The 23,005-nt window shown below is 38.8% G+C and overlaps 1 protein-coding gene across 1 annotated transcript in view; it reads left to right on the top strand.

Moving 5' to 3' along the window:
- LOC137953130 (uncharacterized) overlaps nucleotides 1-23,005 on the top strand; it is a 34,174-nt gene continuing 11,169 nt past the window's right edge. The window contains exons 1-8 of the mRNA XM_068800364.1: nucleotides 1-343; nucleotides 1,827-1,986; nucleotides 2,325-2,417; nucleotides 4,126-4,228; nucleotides 4,763-4,925; nucleotides 21,784-21,958; nucleotides 22,153-22,281; nucleotides 22,403-22,966. Coding sequence (XP_068656465.1) covers nucleotides 141-343; nucleotides 1,827-1,986; nucleotides 2,325-2,417; nucleotides 4,126-4,228; nucleotides 4,763-4,925; nucleotides 21,784-21,958; nucleotides 22,153-22,281; nucleotides 22,403-22,966 — 1,590 coding nt within the window. The 5' untranslated portion in view covers nucleotides 1-140. The remainder of the gene's footprint in view (nucleotides 344-1,826; nucleotides 1,987-2,324; nucleotides 2,418-4,125; nucleotides 4,229-4,762; nucleotides 4,926-21,783; nucleotides 21,959-22,152; nucleotides 22,282-22,402; nucleotides 22,967-23,005) is intronic.

The raw sequence follows: 23,005 nt of genomic DNA, 5'->3' as shown, positions 1-23,005 counted from the left end.
ATAGAAAAAGGTATTGCAGAGGGCGCGGAAAGGAAAACCTTTGAAGACCCTAAAACCTCCCCCCACAAAATTTAATCTTCCATGCTCTTTCTCTCCTGAAGAATTGTAGTGAAAGACGAAATTTTACGGGGGCGGCGGCCATGTCTGGAGCTTATCGAGAGCAAACGCTATCGCTTCTTGCTGCTGCCAAAAACCATGGTGATTTGGCGGTGAAAATCTCTTCTCTGAAGCAGGCCAAAGAGATTCTCAACTCAGTAGAGCCGTCCGTTGCGCCGGAGCTGTTTCCGTACGTCGTCGACCTGCAGTCGTCATCGGAGAGCTTGGTTAGAAAATGCCTCGTCGAGTGAGTTCATGCATCGTATATTTTTGCAATTCAGTTGTTTCCTCTCTTTTTTTTTTTCCTTTTCTTCTCTCTTTTCTCTCCTTATCCTTATAATTTTTCTTCGTGTTGCTATTTTTTATTGCTCAAGTAAAAGAAAAAGAGAAAATATACAGAAAAGAAATATTTTTCAAGTGAGAGTTATAACAATTTGTTAAATTGCCATGTTTTTGTTCGTGATCCTTAAGATTTGAGCTAAATAACTCATTATATTTGTATATCTCTTCATAATCCATTCGTTTCTTAAACACGAGTCTGAATGAAGGCCCGCCGACCTGGGTTAAGACTAGGGTTTGGGTATAGGAGTTCCCACTTGTTCAGGGGGGTCTTTTTTTTTTTTTTTTTTGGGTAAATAAACTTATCAACCTTTAGCACTCATACCACAAATTGCACAAGCTGAAGATCTCTTTCCCCTCTTTGCACATTCTCATTGCTTCTCCACATTCTTGTTTGCTCAAGCTCTAGAGGTTTTTTGGAGAATAAGAAATTGTGGGTAATTTATTTGAATGAAGCAAGAATTGTGTTTGTTCTATCGGCAAGGTAGATTGTGCGAATTACTTCACAAGTTAAAACCTTTGATTTTCTATGTCTTGCAATATCCTTTCTTTCTTTGTTTCTTTGTTTCTTTTCTTTTTCTGAAGAGTCACGGAATTATCTTTTCTTCATGAGATCCCCTTCCTTGTAATTTTCTAGATCTCCCATTAGATATTTTTCGAAGTTCCCAAGCAATTGTTTACACACCTCTATGATCAATATTCGTTAGTCTTTGGAATATATGGATTTGATCAGATAGACTGATCACAATGTTCATGATATATTTTGCTCTTTATGATGCCCCTCATCGAGTACATTTTGGGGTATTTTGAATTCAAAATTATTATGTCTGAAAATAGATGCTCAAAAGAAACTTTTCGTCACTAAAGTGGACTTGTGACATGTGCACAGTTATTTTTATGTAGTGTTGTTTAGACTCAGAGCAATGTTTTATAAGCAGAAGGCTTTTTGTAGAGTAGTGATGATGAGGCTATTTGTTTTTGGAGGCTGTGACAACAGTTTGCAAACATTGCTTCTATGGTGACCCATGTTCCTTGTCACCTGTTTAATGAAAATATGAATGGGTCCCTTTTCAATTCAATATGTAATTTATGTTGAGAACCTACTTTGCCTTCTAATTAGATTTCCTTGGTGAAAGGAATTTTTTTCTTTCAGAAAGCAAGGGAGATGAATCTATTTTTGGGTAATGAAAGGAAAGTGATTGATTAGCAGTTTATGCTGCAACTCTGTAATTTCCAGAAACATGAGCTGTTGAACACTTTTATTTTTTTTTTTGTTTTAATTTTTTCTCATTTCAGATCAAATCAATATTTGTAACTATTGCCTGGGCAACTTCTTAGAGTGACAAAACCTCATGCTTATAAGCTCTTATGCACTTGTCTGTTGTTGGCAGGTTGATGGAAGAGCTTGCTCTAAAGACCTTGGAGCACTCACATATATTCATGCCTGTATTGTTGCAACTCCTAAAAGATGATGTTCCTGAAGTTGTTAAACAATCTATTGCCAGTGGAACAAATTGCTTTTATAGTGTTTTGGAAGAATTGACACTGCAGGTTGTTTAAATGAAAACGAGATCCGTTTTATTGTCTTTCTTGTTTGATTTATCATTTGTGTACATATGGACTGTTGGGTTTTTAGATTATTCATTTTTTGGAATTTTTTTGGTTGACCTCTGTAATTCTAGATGACCAAGTTGTTTTGTTCTAATGGCTTTCCATTTACTTGATTTTGTTATCTATTTGATGGTTCTTACATTTCATGTGTTAGTGAATAGTCCCAGGTCCTACTTAATCTTGCTTGTTGATACTAATACAGTGCTTAATTTCCATTCTCACTCTCTTACTGTACCATCTGCTCCTATGAAATCTCAAGCATATCTTTCTTTGAACAGTTTCACCGATCAAATTCAGTTGACAAATGGCTGGAGGAATTGTGGCTGTGGATGGGAAAATTTAAGGATGCAATTTGTGGAGTTGCTATGGAGGTATGCTTTAAGTGTATCCTATAAGCTCTTCTCTTTTTCATTTTGAATTATTAAGAAAGATAAATGTAAAGACCACTCTATAAAATTGAAGGGATAAAGACAAAAAGGAACATGATATAAAGAGAAAGAAAGCATATCAAGAAATAAACACAATCTCCAAACATGAAGGTTGCAAATCCCCAACAAGTTCTAGACAAAGGTATTCCACTTCTGGAAATGCAGTAGCTAAACTAAAAGCACCCTTCAGAATTATGTACTGATATGTTGCAAAAGGCATGAATGCCCATAATCACTTAAAAAAAAAGTGAAAAAGCTGCTGAAAAGGAGGAGAATATGGACTTTTATCTAACTAATAACAATGACTGAAGCCCCTCACATAAATCCAATACTTCATCATACAAAAGACGAAATCCCAAGGTGGCCTAAGTTCAGTAGAGAGACACCTAACCACCACCACCACTGAATCACCCTCAACCACCAGAGGCAAGGTAAAATGCTGTCAGTAAATCCTCAGGCTGCACAATAATGCTCAAAGTTCTGCCACTGTAGAATCATACTCACCAAATGGGGCAGAATATAACCTAATAATCTTTTCCAAAATGATCTCAGAGGTAACCTCACCTTCTGCAGTACTTGGATTCCGACGAGAAATTCCGTCAAAGTTAAGCTTTATCCAATATTGACTGCCTGCCTAGGGCATACTAGAACACCTTTGGATATGCATATGTGGAAAATACTGTGCTATAAATTTTTACCAACATTATTTTTCACATATGCGTATCATAATGTATAGTAGATGCTAAACTCCACTTGAGACATCCTATATCTATTTTAGGATTTACATTGCCCTTGTACTGTACTTCCTTTTGCATAACCAACCTTAGGTAGCAGGTGTTTATTTTGGGTAGACGTTTGTTCTCATTGTGTACTAGGTTGGCACTCTCTCTAATTATCATTTTAAGTTTTGACATCTATATTTGGTCTTAAGATGGCTAACTTTGAAATCTCTCATTTTCGTGGCTCTCATATTTTCCATCTCATTCATGCTGATTCTTTCATCAATAACATTTTTTTTTTAAATTTGGAATTGTTTCATTAAGATATTAAATATGTAATATGTCAATAGGGGAGAGGTCCTCGGGCATCAAGAGGCATAGATGACTCTTTAGCAATACAAGGCTAGAAACACCACATTTAGCCAAACCATCATATTGGGTTGAGTTCGGTTCCATCCCAAAGTGACTAGCCACTTAAGTGGCCTATTGCTCAACCTTATAAGTCATTAACTATTCTTAACACTTTTCAACTTTTTTAAAGACAACACTTCCTCTTACGTCCAACCTTACATAACGGGCCTGAGATGTGACACAAACTCCCAATGGAGCACAAATTGCAAACTATCACCTAATAGATCTTAATACACAAATGACTTGGTTCTCACCTCATAGAACTTACAACACACAAATATCCTATTTTTTTGTGATGTTTTTTCTGCCCCATTATGTTTACCACTGAATATAGGAATACACTGGAAGATTCATTTAAAAAAATGCTGAAAGGAAGAGAATTTTGTATTATAAACTTATTTATTATTTTGGAAATAATCTCAACTTTGTATTACGAATGTCAGTACGTACTTCACCATCATCTCCTTCCAATTTTAATTTTTTGCTGACACAAACTCCTCCATGGAGTTTCTTTTTTTCAGCCTGGTTCTGTTGGTACAAAGTTACTAGCATTCAAATTTTTGGAGATATACATTACAAATCTCACACGGGATGCTGTGGATTCTGAAGCACCTTTAAGAGAAGGTACTGTGTGCTTGTTTGCAAAAGTGATATTTGTTAGAGAGCATGCTCTACGTTTGCAAAGTTCTCTTACTTCAATTTCTTTGCTTCTAGCTTTTAGGTTCTTCTTAGAGTTTATTAGGTGTTGTTTCTTGAAATTGCTTCTCAATTTTCTTGTATTTGGTTTCACATTCCGAGATCTGCTAACTCGGTGGCAGATGTGCTTGCCAAGTCAGAAGCAACCTTGCAATCTCTTGTTGTTAGGGATTTGCTCCCGGTTTCTTTGTAATTCTTTTTGTTAATATATACATCCTTTTTTTTTTTTTTTAAAAAGTTTATTAGGTGTTGTAGTTAACAGTAGGTCTTTCTTATTTCACTTTAAGTTCAAGTTTTTTATGATTTTGTAACGTTGGATATTCAAACTAGATTTCGTGTGTGTGTCCAAATGCTGTGGTTTATATTCATTAGTGTTTTTGTTATCTTTTTAATCAGAAATGGCATAATTTTAGCATCTCATGTATACTAGAGTGTCTTTTGTCTTTTTTTTTTTTTACACAGGAAAAGGGAGGAATTTTAGCATCTCATGTATAGTAGGTTGCCATCCAATGTTGGATCCAGCAAAGCTAACTATAGAAGCTAACAAGACTCTGGTTTTACTGCTGGACCTGTTGCATTCAGCTAGCACTTTACGTGGTTCATTAGTGATCGCTGTTATCAACTGGTGAGTGTGGCGTAACTCCACTTCAAAGTTCAAAAGGCAAATTCCACTTCTGTGAGTCATAATGATCATAAGTCCTTTTCTTGGTTCCTATAAATTGTCTTATCAGTGTCGAATGTTGTGGGTTTTTCTTCTTCAAATACTTTTGGATAATAAGATAAAAGGGTAAGAATCTATTAAGAGATTTTCTATATCCACACGATTAACTTTGGCGACTTATGAATACAGTTTTTTTTTTTCTTTTTTCTTCAATTATAATTTCTTTTGTTGTTGTGGTTGTTGTCGATATTAAGGAATGTCTGCCATTATGTCCACATTTTTATATTCTGCCGTTGCTCTGTGTGGTGTGGTGTGGTGTGGAGTCTTCAACTTTTGATTTCATCATTTGGGTGAATTATGTATTAAGATATCTGAAGTCTTTTTTTTCTCCTGATTCCTCTAATTAACTTTGTGTTTAGTATTGAATGTTCATATAAGTTTTCACAACTTCTGTTCCTCTTGGAAGCTGTAATTTTTGGCTGCTATGGTTTGGAGTATGCAGAACCTTATATTTGTATACATTGTGTTTTATTAGCAATAAAATCAAACAGAGCTGCGAAATACTGGGATATGAGCATCTGATACTGTCCTTGATGCCACTGATGATACTTAAGAAATTTATCTCCTTAAACATGAATAATCTTCTTGACAATCTTATTTGAAATGGTGATATGCAAAAAATCATTTGAGAATTATTTATTGAGACAGGATTGTTCTTACTGATACAACAGTCAAGGCATTCTTCTGCTGTAAGCTGTTGCTTCCAAAATTTTTTTATTCTCTTGGTTTTGTTTTAAAGACCTTGTTGTGGAAAGTGCACATATTATCTTATATTTTTCCATCAATTTTACTTTTTGAATTCTTTTACGGGTTAACTGAAGTTTGGAAACAGGTTATAGTTGAAGTGATCTTCCTTTTGTGGCATTAGTCCAACATGCTGACTGGTTCTCTTTCTGGAGTTTAAAAACGAAGTATGCTGATAACAGATTGGATTCGATGGCTCCTATTGGGAGGAACCGGGATAGACAGTAAAAACTGCACTTCCTATGTGGCTTCTAATTCATGCCTGGCTGATGCCACATCGTTGGCGAGTTTCATTGAGTCGACAATAGAAGAATGAAATTACCTGCCAATTGCTGAATAGATCAATGGTCATGTATTGCAGTTTATGCTCTGTAAACTGTTTCAAAGACCATTTTTATGGTATTATTTTTTGGGAATGCCCTTATGCTGTGGGTTGATCCAGAGCCACTAATTTGCAAGTCATGTTGCAGTTGTAATATAATTAACTCTTTATTCCTTATAAATCTACAGAATGATTAAAACATGTTTATTTGATTTTCTACTAGTGTGTTTTTCTGAATTAATATCCCTTGTTCGTTTTGATTATTTTTTTATCATGGAATTTCGAAATTTATTACCTTTTCTTTCTGGGGTGTAAACAATGGTAAGTTCAAATGTTGAGTGTGTGTTACAGTGTGAATTTTTAAGCATAAAGGCCCCAAATCAGGTATTGAATCATGAGGCACTATCAGAAAGAACTTTATTATGTGATAGCTTTTCCCTATAATAAGTTTATGAGAAAAAAATGATGGATCATTAGTGAGAAAAGAAGCACCTATCCTGTTAAAGGGAAAAAATAAGCCTTCAGATCCAAAATATCACTCTTCAAAATAAAAGATGGTGGCAAACAATATTTTTAGGCGCTTAACAAAACTTTTTAAAATTTATTTGTGGAAGTGCTTTGGCTTGTGCAGAATCACCTGCAAACGTTGTACAATTGTGCATCCTGGTGCTCAAATTACAGTACTGGAAGTTGAATATAGTACTACAGGTTATAAATTGCAGTAATATAAAAAACAAAGATGCTTTTGTCATACATTTTTACAACGATGTGGAAGTTCTTGATGAGTTCTAGTTAGATGCTTCGCCTAAATGGGAAAGTTTATATTCAAAAGATCGCTTCTGAACTTGGGAAAGTTCAGTGACTGTTATGAATCTGACATAAGGGGGGTTACTTGGACCTCTACATGATATTATCATGGTTGTTTTTTTTTTTTTTTATACAATGTGTGAATGATATTATCATGGTTGTTGGTGCTTACTTTGCTTGTGGAAAGTGGGGCTTGTGTGTTGGTGTTCTTGTGCTGTTATAGGATAGCAGGAACTGTTTTATACTCGATATTTGTTAATCTTGGTGGATTGGGAAGTTTAAATATGTGTTAACTCTTATCAGATAACTCAGTTGAAGATGCAAAAATATATTTCTGAGAGTTCAGTTGCTTGTCTTTTAATGATAATTCTACCCATTTTTATATGTTTGCTTGAGGTCAAAGTTGGTTCTGGACGTATTTGATTGTATATATTTTCGATGCATAGGTCTACATCTTTGTGGAGCAATTGTTCTCTATTTCTAGTTTAACTTGAGCTATGGAGAACATGAGCATCCTTGAGGTGTCAAATTATTGTTATCAATTAGGAAGCTAATAAAGTGTATTTGGTATGTAGGTTCACTCTTTCTCTCTCTTCTCAATTTGTACTTCTGATTTTATTGTGTCAAATATTAGTTGGATTTCTTATTATCAGACTGAAAAGGGATTTTCTTAAAAAAGCTAAAGAAACTTCCATATTATTAAAATTTTTTGTGCATACTATTTTGCTTTGGTTGGGGAAAAAAAGAAAACTTCATGGGATTTGTATATAATATTTAAGTAATATATGAATATAATATGTGTGTGTATATATATATATACATATACATAAGTTTTTATAACATTGAGAATAGATTTCATTAATAGAAAGCTCCTGACAGTGCAAGAAAGAGCAGGGACTTGTAATGAAGCCCATATCTTTGACTACTGGGGGTTTAAATTTAAAAAAACAAAAAACATTCTGATGACAAGACTACTGTTTAGTTTGATGAGACAGAAATTACTGAGTAGTTTGGCCCAAGGAAAGGAATTAGAAGCAGAATGCTCCATCTGATATCAGGAAAGGTGGAAACATGTACCCTCCCCTATTTGGCAGAGTTTGTTGCCCTTCCGGCTGTTGATGAAATCTCATTTTTGTTAGTTCTTTTCTCCTGAACAACTGATTTACTGGATAGTGATTGGATGTTCTCGAACAATGTCACTAATCAGAAAGTAGTCATACTAACCAGTTGTGAACAATGTCCAACACCAGAGGACTTTGTATCACATCAGGAGAAAATGGTAGAGTAAATCTGTTCTCTCTTCATATGATGTAACTTTTCCTTTAATGGAGCTTCCTTAACAAAACTCATTTCTTATTTTTTTTTTTAAAAAGCTGGTATAAATATTAGTAAAGATGTAGCATGTGTGGAAATTGGACATCTGCATTTACAGAGCATTGTTTTATGGTTTGTAGCATTTGGTTACATAATGGCATACTATATTAGACCCTTTGGTTGTTCATTGTTTGGACCTGAGTTGTAAGATTATTTCTCTATTTTGCTATCTCATTCTCCTACTCTTTTCATGCTCTTACTACTCTTCTTCATCACTATTTTGATATTGTTGAGTAGGAAAAGTCCCACATTGAAAAGTGTTAAGAAATAGTAGTGGGTTCTAAAATTGAGCAATAGGGCTTCCCAAATAGCTAGTCATTTTCGGATAGAAATCAGGTTCAATCCAATGTTGGTATCAAAGCGAGATGTGTATGTAAACCGATGCCCATTTTTGTTCCCCAAGTTGTTTATGTGATGTTTGCTCTTGTTGGGTGGAGTTTGTGTATTGTGTATTTCATTAGGAGTTTGTAGCCATGTCTCAGACTCGTTATTTGTAAGCTTGGATGTGGGGGAAGTGGTGAGTGAGAACAAATACCACATTGAAAAGTGTTAAGAAATAATATTTGGTTATAAAGTTGAACAATAGACCTCCTTAGTGGCTAGTTATTTTGGGATGAAACTGGGCTCAATCCAACATACATAAATGTTCAGACTGATGTTCCATCTTGAACTTTATTTTTATTTATTATGTTCTCTGAATCTTGGTCTTCTGTCCTTCAGATCAGTGGGTTTGGAGACCTAGAAGGAAATGAGTGGCTGGGTGAAAAAGTTGGGGCCGTTACTTAGTCCAGTTAAACAGGGTAGTGGTGATGGTGACTGAGCAAATTGTAAGAGAGGGGGGAAGTCTAAAAATGACATGGATGGAAGTAATGAGGAGCAGTTCCAAGAACACAAATTGAGTTATAATAGCAAATGGTTGGTTGCCTTTAGCTCAATGGTTACATTGTGGCAGGGGGAGGAGGGAATGTCTTGGGATCAAGTCTCTCCATGGGAAAAAGGGTGCAGTGTGCGTGGGTAATCAACATTCAGAAAAAGAAAGAAATGTGATTGGTTTTGGCCTTCAAGATGATTCTGCGGTTTATGTTGAGTGAGGAGCAATTATGCCTTCTAATGTCAAAAAAATGTTATTAAAAAAATTATACAGTCTAATGCCTTTAAACAAGCTAGCTGTTTTATCAGTCTATCTTACATTTCTTTGGGGGTATACAGAGTTTATTAACTAGTCTTGCATTGTGACTCAATAGAAGCAGAACTCAAGGCCTTCTCACAGGAGTAGAAGCTATATTTCACAGCACTTTTCCAGCACACCTGTTGTAGAGGACACTTGTTAGTAATCCACTGGCTTGCAAAGAACTCCCATCATCCCTGGAGGATTAGACATGTTTGATGAAACCAATGTAATTTATAGCTGTCTACAGGTGCTTGGTTGCACGCTCTGTGCTGTGAATAGTTTAGCACATAAGCTTGCAAAGGATGGGTTATTCCATCAGTCAGTTTGTGGGGACTCTCTCCCCTCTTGAAGGGTCAAAGCTTGGTTCTCCCTCTGTTATATGCTTTAAAATTCTTCATTCTAAGTTGAGAAATCCATAATTTTCAAGAAAAAAGAGCAGCTTGACTTACCTGACTCCATAGGGGTCCAAGCTCCTTATAGCTAGTCTTTCACTTCAAAACCGAAACTCCCATGCCTTTCTTGGTCGGACCAACCCAACCGGCGATTTCCGACAAGGCTTTCATCATTTGGAGAGCAAGAAGCGGAATGAAAAGAAAACTTTCTTTATATTTATGGATAACCAATCCATTTTCTAATATAGTTATGAGACTTTCCCTTGAATCCAATTTGTGGATGGGCATCTTCCCTTCATGGCTAGTCTTGTAAAGATCAACTACTCTTGCATCATTTTCTTGAATATGTGGAAGCCGTGGAAGCTCTCTTCTACTGTAACTTTGAAGGTTTTCTGGCCCTTGGTTTCCTCACTTATTTTGGTTTGACTATAAGCAAAAGATCCTTATCTCTTTTTAGTTCTGCTAGGGAGACCTCTTGTTTGGTAGTTCCTTTCACTAGCATGTGATCCGTGGAAATGGTGAATCACATATGTTGTATCGTCCTTGAGCGTCAATGTTTCAGGTGACGCTCTTAACAAGTTTGGTCAATCTTGCCTTCATGGTATTCCTTCTTATTTCCTTTCTTTGTACCGTTGCCCTGCTTCCGTATGAAAAAGAATTGATTTCCTAAAAGGTGGTTTCTATGGGGTGGGCCTAACGGTGAAAGGAAGTACAACCTCGTGAAATGGGCTGAGGTATGTAAACCTATAGCCATGGGAGGCCTTGGGATCCGTGATACAACAACAACTAACTGCCTTGTTACTAAAATGGATCTAGAAATTTAACATGCATCCTGATCTGATTTGGTGGACTATTGTTGCTGCTACAGCAAACAAAATAACTGGTTGGTGGATCGAAGGTGGGAGATATAACAATCGATTCCCCGTATGGAAAAAAGTTGTAAAAATGCTTCTAGAATTCAAAAAAGCAGTCAAGTGCTTCATCAGATTAGGATGTCTGACAAAATTTTGGTTAGATTGGTGGGTGGGGCCGAGCTGCATTAATATTTGCAACAATCAAATCTTCTCCTTGACAAGAAATAAGGATGTGACCATATCTGAACTTCGGACAAACTCTGGAGATTGGAATTTAAATGTTCGGAGAGCGTTGTCAGATACTGAAGCACTTGAGGCTTCCAATCTCACCACTTGTCTATCCTCGACACAGCTCAGCAATGGACCCGATTCACTCATCTGGATTCCATGTAGACAAGGTACGTTTTCTACTGCCTCGACCTACAATTTTTTACTCTCTCCCAACCCCCCTCAAGCCTGTCAACCCGCAGCCACTGTGTAGTCCTTACTTGCGCCACCCCGAGCAAAGTTCTTTATTTGGAGCGCTTGCCGAAACAAAATCCTCACATCCGATTCCTGAATCCGTCGAGGAACTCCTGTTTAGGACCCCCTGTGCCCCTTCTACCAAACCTCCCCCGAAACTGCCTCCCACATCTTGCTACATTGCAACTATGCCTACACTATCTAGACCGGCCTACTCAACAAAATCGGTCTGCAATATTGCCCTTCTCAGAATCTCTTATCCACAATTCTCATTGTCACTAGTGCTCATCTCCCTAAGCTCGAAAAATTACTTATCTCTTGTTGTATTAGTCATATCATTTGGGCCTTATGGAAGGAAAGAAATAACCGCAAATTTAGTCTAAAATCTCTTTCTTGCAATGTTCTTATTGAAAAAATTGTGAGCCAAGTTTCCACATGGATACTCATGCGTAAGGAATTTCGAAATTTAAAAGGCTCCAACTTATGAGGAAATTGGCGGTTGATAGCTGATATGTCATACCCACCCCGCCCTCTAGCTATGGAAACTTGGGCCCCTCCTCCGATGGGACATTTCAAATTAAATTTTGATGGAAGCGCTTATTGGTGCCCAGGCCCTGCCGTGTATGGGGGAGTTATCCATGACGAAAATGGAAATCTTCTTTTCTCCTACGTTGGGCCAATTGGACTATCTGACTCCACCACTGCCGAACTTTCTGGATTGTTTAATGGGCTAAAAAATTTCAAGCAATATTTGGTGGGCCCTCTCTGCATTGAAGGTGACTCAAAAATTGTTATCAACTGGTGTGAGAAGTCCCCTGCACCTTCTTGGCGGCACTGGGATCTTTTTTATGATATTTGTAATTTAATTTCTCAATTACAATGTAATTGGAAATACATTCCTAGATTTGCAAATCATTTAGCGGATATTCAGGCTAAATTAGGCGTTTCACTCCAACACCTTGTTGTGGATGAAGGTTCTTTTTAGCCAGGTATTGTAATCTTCACTCTTTAATAAACATTTACATCTTTTCTCAAAAAAAAAAAGTTATGCCTTCCTGTCCTCATCCCTTTACCTCCTATATGATGCCACCATTGGCTCTCCTGAAGGTTGGGAGAATCCTTTGATGACTGTAGCGCTTCAATTGGTGCTTATGGAATCTGTAAAATCTGAGGATGCAAGTAACTCTAATTGGCGACTTTTTTGAGAAAAATCTTCTCTTTTCTTAAAAACAAAAGGAAATTCTTCCCATTCTCTTCTGAGCAAGTGTGTACAAACAAATGAAAGACTATCCTACTGCTCTGGTCTGCCAATTGTGGTCACTGGTTGTATTTTGCATAACTTTGAACATTCAAGCTCCCTTTTGTTGCACCTCTGCTGCAGGTTGCCTCGAAGATTTTGAAGGCAGTTTACATGCCCAGAGGGGCATTGGTGGTGAAGTCAGAGATGAAAAGAGCGCAATATCCTCTAGATTAATTTACTAAGAAAAAAAGACTCATCTGGTCTAGTGATGGCTTGATGGGATGAGACATTGGAGGCTCTGTACAGGGAACTGAGCTCTTTAAAATCAATTTCTCATGTAGGCTGATTGTGGATGGAAACTCTGTCTTTATAAAAAGCATTTGGATGAAAGGCTGCTCTGTTTTGCCGCTGGACTTTGGAGAATGTCTTGAGGCCAAATTTCTGATTTTTGTGGCCCATTACTGCTTATTTTCATTCTCCTTGATACTGTGATACCTTCCAAAAGAAGTGTGTGTGTTGTTGTTGTGCTACTAATGCTGTTGTAGTTCATTCTTTGTGAAGCTGTAACTTGTTCCTCTTCTTTTGTCTTGTTGCTTCAACAAAATTTTGATACAGTTCAGAAAAAAATAACATGAATTACTTGGTAAAGAATTGCTTTTTGGCCTTGAGCAGTTTTCTGGAATGGTGATTTCGTTAAAGATCAAGGGCCAGCAAGTGCAAGCAAAAAAAATACAAGGCAAAAGGAGGTTTGATTTAGATAAAAAGTGTTAGTTGATCAACCCTTTTAAAGAAAAGTCCCACATGATCAATGTGTAGAAAGATCTTGGCTTTAACAGTTGAGAAAAAATGTTTCTTAACTTGGCTAATCTTTTTGGGGTAGACCTTGTACCGAAACTTCACATGGTATCTGAGGATGTTCTTGTACTTGGGTTTCCATCTAAGTGTAGAAACCATTAAGAGAACCACAGGTGAGGGGGAGTGTTAAATAATAGTCCTACATGAATCAATAAGTAGAAAAATCTTGGGTTTTTTAGTTGAGAAAGAAACTCTCTAACTTGGTTAGTTATCTTGAGATGGCCCTTAGACCCAAATTTGGCAAATCCGTTCCTTCATAAGATGTTTGGCAACACTATTTTTGGATATATTTAAGATGCAACATTTTTTAGACAGGTAAATTTTTTCAAAAAAGACATTCCAACGCCTCCTTGGCGCTGCTGCACAGCCTTTCACCTCTCAGGTGACAGAAATAAGATTGATAGTTTCAACGCATGAAGCACAACAACGATCTTAGCAGAAGTAGCATCCTTATAGTCTCAAGGCCTAGAGCAGTTGACCCTGTTTTCCCCAAGAATAGCTGTCAAAGTTAAACTTAATGCACTTTTGAACAGGAGACCTGCTAGTAAAATCAGGTTGCTTGTGTGATGAAAGATTTGTGACTAGCTTCCAAGAATCTCTTCTCGTTCCCCCTCCCTTTCCCCAAGCAATTGTTGCTATTGCTGTGCTTCTCAAGACCATAGACCCAAGTAATCACAGACAAGGTGTCTTCAGTGGCTCTGCTATTGAGGAAGCCTTGCTCCTAAAAGTCTCTTTTTCGTTTGACTCCAAACTCTTCAAGGTACATAAGCCAAGTATGATTTTCCACATTAACCTCTCAATTTGAGGCAGATGGCAATAAATTAGCTGGTGAATGAGGTTGCTGAATGTGAGGGCGAAGCAGCAATTCCGTGTAAAATTTGAAAGAAATGGGAATTGAATGCAGGAACCCTTATGTTTTAGTGGACAAGGAAATGATCAATAGTTTCATTTTGAGTACCACACACTAGTGCGGGCAGAGCTGGATACTGTCAGTCCCTTTCTTGTGAGGTTATCAAAAGTAACATTCTGCCCCTAGTTGGACTCCAAACGAAAAGTTTGATCTTTGGGTGGGGGGGTGGGTGGGCTTCCAATTTCTGAACATTGGCACTCCTCATTGGAATTCTCTTTTTAGTGCTGCTGCCATAGACTACCATTTGGTTGGCCACCTTTACTAGCAACTTCTCTAATTTGTTACTTTTAGATAGTCAACTTTTAGAGTTTACTGTCATTGGGAGGACTTTAGTACATAGAGATTTTTTTTTTTTTAATGAAATGTGATTTTATTAAGAGAACAAAAAGGAGGAGCTAACTCCTAACAAGAAGAGATTGCAAGGAGGCTCCTTGCTTGGCTAAAACATCAGCCACATAATTTGCTGATCTCGGAATGAGAGACCAAGAACAGTCAAATAAATTGACAATAGAGATTTTATTGGGATGCCTTTTATTTTATATCAATTTTATTTTTTTTGAAATGATGCTGATTTTATTTCAAAACTTTAAATCCCTTAGTTCTACTTTTGCCCATTTTGCCTCCATTTATACTCTTTTTCGACCTTCCTTTTTTTTTTTTTGAAATATTGATAATTTTATTTCAAAGAAAGAGAAGATACATCATGGGAGACCTTCCCTAATTTAGCGCACAAATCAGCATCTGAATTGGCAGATCTAAGTACATGCGACCAAGTACAAGAAATGGTGGATACAATGTCCAAAATATCAAGAACAATCTGCCAATGATGCCATGGGGGGAAAGATGAGGTGGAGCACCCTCCGATGACAATCTTGGAGTCTCCCTCCACGATAAGGGGACCACTGAAGCGGTTCTGAAATATTTGTAAGCTGTGAAGGAGACCGGAGAGCTCAACAGTGGTTGAGTCGGCAATTCCGAGAGGGCCAGAGTAAGAGAAGATGGCAGTGCCCCCTAGATCAAAAATACCCCACTAAACCCAGCCAAACCCGGGTTCCCAAAGGAGCTACCATCAAAGTTTAGCTTATAATATCCCGAGGGAGGAGGCTCTCAAACAACAACTCGGCGGGGGGCAGTAGGGAGCGATAATCTTCTAATTGGTGCGGATTAGGGCACAAGAGAGGTAGGCAAACTCTTTCCGGGTGCGGATCCAAGTAGATATGAGCCCAGTGGCAGTGAAGGAAACCTCAGTAGTAGAGCGGAAAGTACAATCAAACTGTTTGGAGTTCCTTTTATTCCAAAGGCACCAGAGAATGAAAGCAATACAGGCAGCCAACAGAAGCTTGCCCAGGTGGGTTCCTAAAGAGAAACGACACATGGTGCTCAGGTCAAGCGGGATGCAGAAGCTGAGTCCCATGATGTCAATCATGTAGGTCCAAACCTTCTAGGCAAAGTCACAGTGGAGGAGGTGATTCACAGTTTCAACCACCATCTTGTAGAAGGGGTAGAGAGGATCGAGAGTAGTGTTGCCACGCCTAATAAGGTTGTCTGCAGTAAGGATCTTATTGTGGCAGGCACTCGGAAGGAAAAACTTCACCTTGGCCGGGGTTGAGAGGCGCCAGGCAAGAGCAGGGGCAGGAGGCCGGGTCCATCTCATAAGATGATGGTAGGTCGAGGAGACCGAGAATCGCCTGCTGTCATCAGGGAGCCAAATCATCCGGTCAGCCGTCTGAGGGCGAACCATAACACTACTAAGACTATCAATCAAGCTACAAACAGAAATGGTTTCCTCATCAATAAGGCTGCATCTAAGGCAAAGATTCCACGAGCCATTCTTCCAAGCGTCAGAGACAGATAAGTTGCAGTGGTGGGTAAGACGAGGCAAGAGAGCCATCACCCGACCACCAATCCGTCCAGAAACGCAGACTGGAGCCATCTCCAACAAAGAACCGAATGGAAGTGTGGAAAGAGGAGAACAAATGAAACATGGTCTTCTAGATGGGGGAGATATGACGTCAGTTGCCGCCAATGATCCATCTATCATCAAGACATCGAAGCTTGAAGGTAACCATTGGCTTCCAAGAAGCCCCTAAGGAAGAGTTAGGCTTCCAAAACCACTTGAGCAATAGAGCATGTCCCATTTCCTTGGTGTGCCTGATCCCGAGCCCACCCACAGATTTTGGCTTATGCACTTCATCCCAATTGTCAAGGTGATAATGAAACTCATTTCCAGTGCCACGCCACAGAAAACGTCTCTTGATCATGTCAATGCGCCGACTAATAGAGGCGGGGCAAGGCAGGAAAGAGAGGAAGTAGTTAGGAATACCCGCGAGGCATGGTTTTAAGAAGATCAATCTACCAACCTTGGAGAGCATCCTACCCTTCCAAGAGGAGAGGCGTCGCTCAAGCTGTTCAATCACATGAGCCCAGAGACCCATCCGGGGTCTACTGTCAATAAGAGGAAGACCCAGGTAGTATGTAGGAGCAATCGCAATGGGACATCTCAGAGTCTCTATCATAACTTGAAGCAAGGGGGGTCAATGTGATATCCCATGATGGTTGACTTTCCCCACTTAACTTTCTGACCAGAAGTGATCTCAAAAAGGCCGAGAAGGGCCTTAATGTTGCAGACTTGGTCAAGTGTGCCGACACCGAAGCAAATGGCATAATCCACGAATAGGAGCAAGGGGATGTCAAAACAACTCTGTTCGTAGACGGCCTTTGACCAACCAATGCTGCGGACAGAATAGAACATAGGGGATAAGTACTCAACAATGATGTTGAAGAGGAGTGGGGAGAGGGGGTCTCCATGACGGATGCCTCAAGTGCCCTAGAAGAAGCCATAGACTGTGCCATTGAGGAGCAAGGAATAAGAGGCTAAAGAGATACAACTGCGAATCCAAAATCTCCATTTGTCTCCGAAGCCCATACACTGCATAATGTCGTCTAGGAGAGACCAACTAACTCGGTCGAAAGGCTTCTCGAGGTCCAACTTAAGGACAAAACGTGGCCGGCCCATCTTGGCAAAATGATCCATAATTTCATGTGTGGCCATAGCTGAGTCAAATATATCACAGCCTTTGATAAAAACACTTTGGCCCCGATGAGGGTAGGTAGAACAACCTTGAGACGATGAGCCAAGATGCGGGCAATGATCTTGTAGGTACTTGAAACGAGACTGATCGATCGATAATCCTGAGGGGGCTCCACACTAGTTTTCTTGGGGACCAGAGCTATAAGAGAAACACCCACACTCTTAAAAGTGATTCCACGATCATAGAAGCTTCAGACCATGGAAATGATGTCTGACCTCATAGCTGGCCAGCAAGCCTTGTAGAATGCCCCGTTGAATCCGTCAGACCTCGGGGCCTTATCCCGGGGGAGTTCCAGTACAACATCCTCAATCTCCAAGTCAGAGAAAGGAAGCTCAATGAAACTTGCCAGAATTGGGGAAATCACAGAGAAGTGAAGGATGGAGAGCCTGGGCCGGTGGTGGTGCTCCTCTTTGTAAAGATCTGCAAAGAAACTGAGAAAAACATCAGTAATGGAGGTCCTATCCAAGGTAACCTTGTTGTCAATGGACAAGGAGGTGACCCGGTTAGTTCTCCTGCGGGTCGAGGCGATGACATGAAAGAACTTTGTGTTAGCATCCCCCTCGAGCAACCACTTGAAGAGGGCTTTTTGCTTCCATTGAACCCTTTCAGAGTGCAGAATAGATTGAAAATTGCATTGAAGAGAGACGCGGTTAGAAAACTCAGCATGAGTAAGACATCTTTGTTCTTCAACCATATCAAGAGCAGCAATCTGAGACTGGAGAGAGGATTTCTGAGAGGAGGCAGCAAGGCGACGTTCCGAGGACCATGATTTCAGCTTTACTTTGAGATGTTTCAACTTGCGGGGGAGAGACCAGCCATCATAGTTAGGGTCCCCAAAGGTGACATTGCTTTTTCTACCCTCATCAATGATGTTATTTTCTTTTTAGTATGATGAAAAATTAATTAAGGAAACAAGGAGAAGAGTGTGAAAGATGATAGCTCCAGGTGAGAGCCCATCTCAATCAGAAGTACAGAAAACCCACAAAAGAGTTATAATTGATGAGCATCAAATGGGAAAGAATTCCCCACGTACAAGTGGGCAACAGGTCAGGTTTTGTAGCCTGACTTGAACAATCCAGGATAGGGTTCCCATGTCACCCTGCACTTGGGGATGGCATGGGAAAAAAATCATCGAATTTCAAGTCAGGAATGAGTTTCCCCAAACCCGATTTGTTGGGATTAAATACCCCAAATGCGGGACGGGGCTAGGATACAAGACAGTTAGGGGGCGGAGATGAGGTGGGGATAAGGGGATGGGGTTGAGGGAAGGGGAATGGGGCAGGGGTGGGGTTGTTTTTCCATACCTGTTCAGGTTTTTTTGGGGAGTTTTTTTGAGTCGGATTTTCTGAAACCTGAATCAAATATGGGGCAGGGACGAGGTGGAGATACAGGGATGGGGTCAGTTTTTCAAACCTGTTCTTTTTTTTTTCGGGAGTTTGGGGTCAGGTTTCTGAACCTTGCAAAGGAATCCCCCACAACAAGACTGCAAAGGCACTGCCAATAGATCTGCCAATCAATTTGTGATGCACAATGTGTGAAGCCACTCACCCTAAATTTGCTGAGATAACTCATCTGCCTCATCATGAATAAAAAGAAACTGCAGAGGAGGGACCTTGCCAGATGACAAGCCAGATGACAAACATGAGCTAAACCACCGGGGAATCACCCTTTGCCACAAGGGGACATTACTGACTAAATAGTCATGAAGTTCCACGTCAGATGAATTACAATGCGTAAAGGGGTAGAAAAAATCCAAATAATTTGGCCTAAAAAGTCATACGTAACACTCTACCTCCAGTGGGTCCTGATGTTCAGCATTGTTTCTGATAGGTAAAATGAAGTTCATGCAATTCAAAACAAAAAAAAAAAATTGATTGATAAAGTGTTGTCATTAAAATATTTGGAGGCGAAAAGTTCATATGGCTACCTGACTTTAATGGGACAAGGCTTTGTTGAAGAAAACGATGATAATCATTTTAATTGAATCATGTGCTTGCAGTCTTTAGGATACTATTTTACTCTTTTATGACTGCGGCATTATTCTTCAGTACCAAGAAAGAGAAAAGTCATAGTTCTTCATCATCAACTTGTGTTGTGCCTAGCTTTTGGATTGATCAACTAAAATTTATCTGGTTCTTTTCTATATGTGTTTTTATTTTATATATTTGCATTATTATCAATTTATTGAAATACATATTTTGTACTGTCACAAAATTATCTCTATATTGTTGCTTCATTGACTGCAACAACTCTGTGGTTATTCCATTTAGATAACTGAGCATAAAGTTTTTTGGCTCCTCATGGTTGTGGAGGTCTTCAGGTACTTTTTGGAAGAGAGATATGTGGTTTTTAGCCAACAATGCAAGCCAGTGGGTAGCTCTGTTGAAAAGGCATTTCATAGCTTCTTATCCTAGATCACCAAGCTCCCCCTACCTTATACACTTGCTTGGTTTTGTTACCAGAAAATTGGAGACGGGTTGCTGGTCTTATTGACTATAATATTGATACCTTGTCAATTGGTACCTTCCTTGGGCAATAAGCTTAAGCCTAACTTTGTGGCAACTTTGAAAGTAATCTTGGCTTGGAAGGTGGGGTTGGTGTGATTGGAGATTGATGGGAAATTGGGAAATATCACCTAGTCTGCTTTGCTCCCTTTGGTTATTGTGACTCTGTGGAGGCAGAATCAAGGGCCCTCCTCCAGGGTTTGAGGCTATATGTTGGCAGATACATCAAATGGGGACTCAATGGACCCCAACCCAATCAATGGCATTTGCCATTCCTTGATCATCACTTGGATTCAGACCATGAGAACCGCTAGGGGCACTCAATTCCCTGGCTTGTAGTAGAGCTTCTTGTTGACACCTTGTTGTGGGGAACTATATTACTGCTTGCATAACCCTGGTTCGCTATGGGAGCCGACAGCTCTATTTCATTGTGTTTCATTGGCTGTACCTATGTTCTTGTACTTTTCTCCTCTGGGAACTCTCTTAATATAATTTTTTCTCTCTTTAAAGGAAAAAAGACCCTCTCTTCATTTGAAAGAGTAGTCTGTCATATCTGTTGAGTAGTATCACATGTTAGTTTTTGTCTTGTTACTTGTAATGGACCTTCAAGTGCATGTTTGTTTGGGTTATATCTTCATTTGTTGCATTGTGGTGATTTTGTTGCAATCAAAACTTTAGTTTTAAACCTAATCTATCCCTGATAATTTTGACTCATTTAGCTAATTATGTTGGACAATTATTTGCATGTTTCAATTATTTTATCTGAACGGTCTCTCTATATCTTGGTATAAATTGGTCCACATAACATGCAGTTCAACGAGTGCAAATCATATGTGTGTGGAGTCGTGTGCAATCTTCTTGGCGATTAAGAATTAAGATCATGAGTGCATTTGGTTTAATTGAGATTTGAGAATGTATTGGATGTTGGCAGACCATCATTTTACTGTCTCTACTGTGATCTGGCAAATTATTTAATGAAGCTTGGAAGATGTGAGCGTTAACTGTGTTCTGCTATACATACGTATGGTTTTTTCTTTGAATGCAAATGACACAAATATTGTCACAGAGATAAATATTTAATGTCTAAAGGTCTCTATCGGGTTTTATAGGGGCATAAAGTGTGAACTGCCTAATACTTTTTTCTTGTTGAGAAGCTTTATCCTTTTAAAGGTTTCCCTTTGTGCTTCAAAAGCCTAACGGCTTAATGTATAGATCTCACCTAAGTCGGGTAAAAGTCGTTTGTGTAAATTTAACTCTAAGGTGGATTTAAATTACAGTTTTGCCTTTTTTAGAATGGTGAGGATTTCATTATGAGAGAAGAAAAGAGGCCTAAGAAAGTCTAGGCCTTACACTCAGCTAATCATTTGGCTGATAGGCTAGCAAAGTCTGGTATTTCCAGATTTTTTTTTGTAGGGGACTGTACCCCCTTCATCTCCCTTCCTTTTTTGTTAATAAAAATTTGCCATTTTCAAAAAAGAGGCCTAAGCAAGAATCCGCCTCAAACAAATACATAAAGCAAAAAATACAATCATTGAGCATAAAATGAAAAAGATTCTAGCACAACAAAGATAACATAAGGAAACACCTTGCCCTGCCAAACAATCTACCATAGAGTTCGCCTACTAAATATGTGAACCTATTGAGCTTGAATATGCTGAAAATATGTGTCAAGAGTCCATTGGTGCTATCCTGGATTCTCTAGGTTATACTGGGAAATGTATTGTTGTGAAATAATGTGCCTTGAGTATGGATTTACTTCTGTTTCATAGATTTTGGCTGTTCTGTATTGCTAGCAATAAAGAAGCATTATCTTTGAATAAAAGGAGAAGGAATAGAGAAAATCCATTTTTGTTCTTTGTCTTGTGAATTGTGTGCTATTGTGTTCTGTCTAGTTCTTCTTATTCCTTTTGTTCCAATTAAGTAAAGTCTTATAACCATTCTTCAGAAAAAATCGTGTGCTAATTAATATTTTAATTTCATTTTTAACTGACAAAAAAGTATTTCTTGAGCTGATGTTCTTTTTTTGTTGTGTCAGTCTTTCATCCATTGCCAGAAAGAGGCCTTTCCATTACAATACTGTACTCCCTGCCTTACTTGAGTTTGATCCTAATTTTGAGACTCAAAAAGGAGGTCATACTGCAAGTATCCAATATTCTTTGAGGACTGCCTTTCTAGGTTTCTTGAGGTGTACTCATCCTGCCATGATGGAGGTAAACTGTTTTGTTTCTCTCTGGGAGTTTCTCTGGACCTCTCTTTATTTATTTATTTATGATATTTGGGGGTGTGAAAGATAAGTAATTCTAGTTGGAAATAATTAGTCAACTTACATAATAGCCTTGAAATCTCTGGTAACATAATAAATGTGTCACGTAACTCATCATTTGTTTTTTTACATATTTGCCAGTCACGAGAAAGGTTGATTAGGGTGTTACGAGCAATGAACGCTGGGGATGCAGCTGATCAAGTTATCCGTCAAGTTGACAAAATGTTGAAAAGTACCGATCGTGCCTCTCGTGATACTCGATATGTCAGGGTAACTTAAATTTTGTTGAAGAAATTTGGTTGATTTCACCAATGTTTTTTTTTTAAACGGCTTTCACTTATGTTTTATTACTGATTTCTATCAAATTTCAATCTATGATGTTGATCATCAGGAGGAGCCGTCATCAGGACCGGCACCAGTACCTGGAGAGATGGTACGGAAGAAATCTTTGATTTCAGATGCAGAGGGCCTTGATATTACTGATGAAATGCCTTCAAAAAGGGCTCGATATGCTGCACAGGATGATTTTTCAGCGAATGGAGTTTCTGCCAAAGTGCCTTTACCAGGGAATGATTTGACTCCAGCTGAACAAATGATCATGATGATTGGTGCTCTATTGGCAGAGGGAGAAAGAGGATTCCAGTCACTTGAGATATTAATCTCAACCATCCAGCCTGACCTAATGGCTGATATTGTTATAGCTAATATGAAACACTTGCCACGCAGTCCGCCACCCTTGTCTGCCAGGCTTGGAAACTTCCCTTTGCCATCTCAAGCAATGTCTCAAGTTGTTGCCCCACCTGCTGCTCCCCAAACAGTTCCTCTCCAACCTCCAGGTCTCATATCATCAGTTGCTGTGTCTTCTTTGACTTCTGCTACAGGGATGAATACATCAACCTCTGACGTGTCCTCAATTTCTAATGCTTCAGCTGAGTTAAAGAGGGATCCACGAAGGGTATACAATATACATCACTAATATCTTTTTTACTTATAC

The sequence above is a fragment of the Aristolochia californica genome, unplaced genomic scaffold, assembly GCF_029961685.1.
Source record: "Aristolochia californica isolate CCGP_79_NKW_82.1479 unplaced genomic scaffold, dmAriCali1.0.hap1 SCAF_16, whole genome shotgun sequence".
Taxonomy (NCBI): domain Eukaryota; kingdom Viridiplantae; phylum Streptophyta; class Magnoliopsida; order Piperales; family Aristolochiaceae; genus Aristolochia; species Aristolochia californica.
Note: the sequence above shows the minus strand (reverse complement) of the source record. Positions and strands in the feature narration are given on the sequence as shown.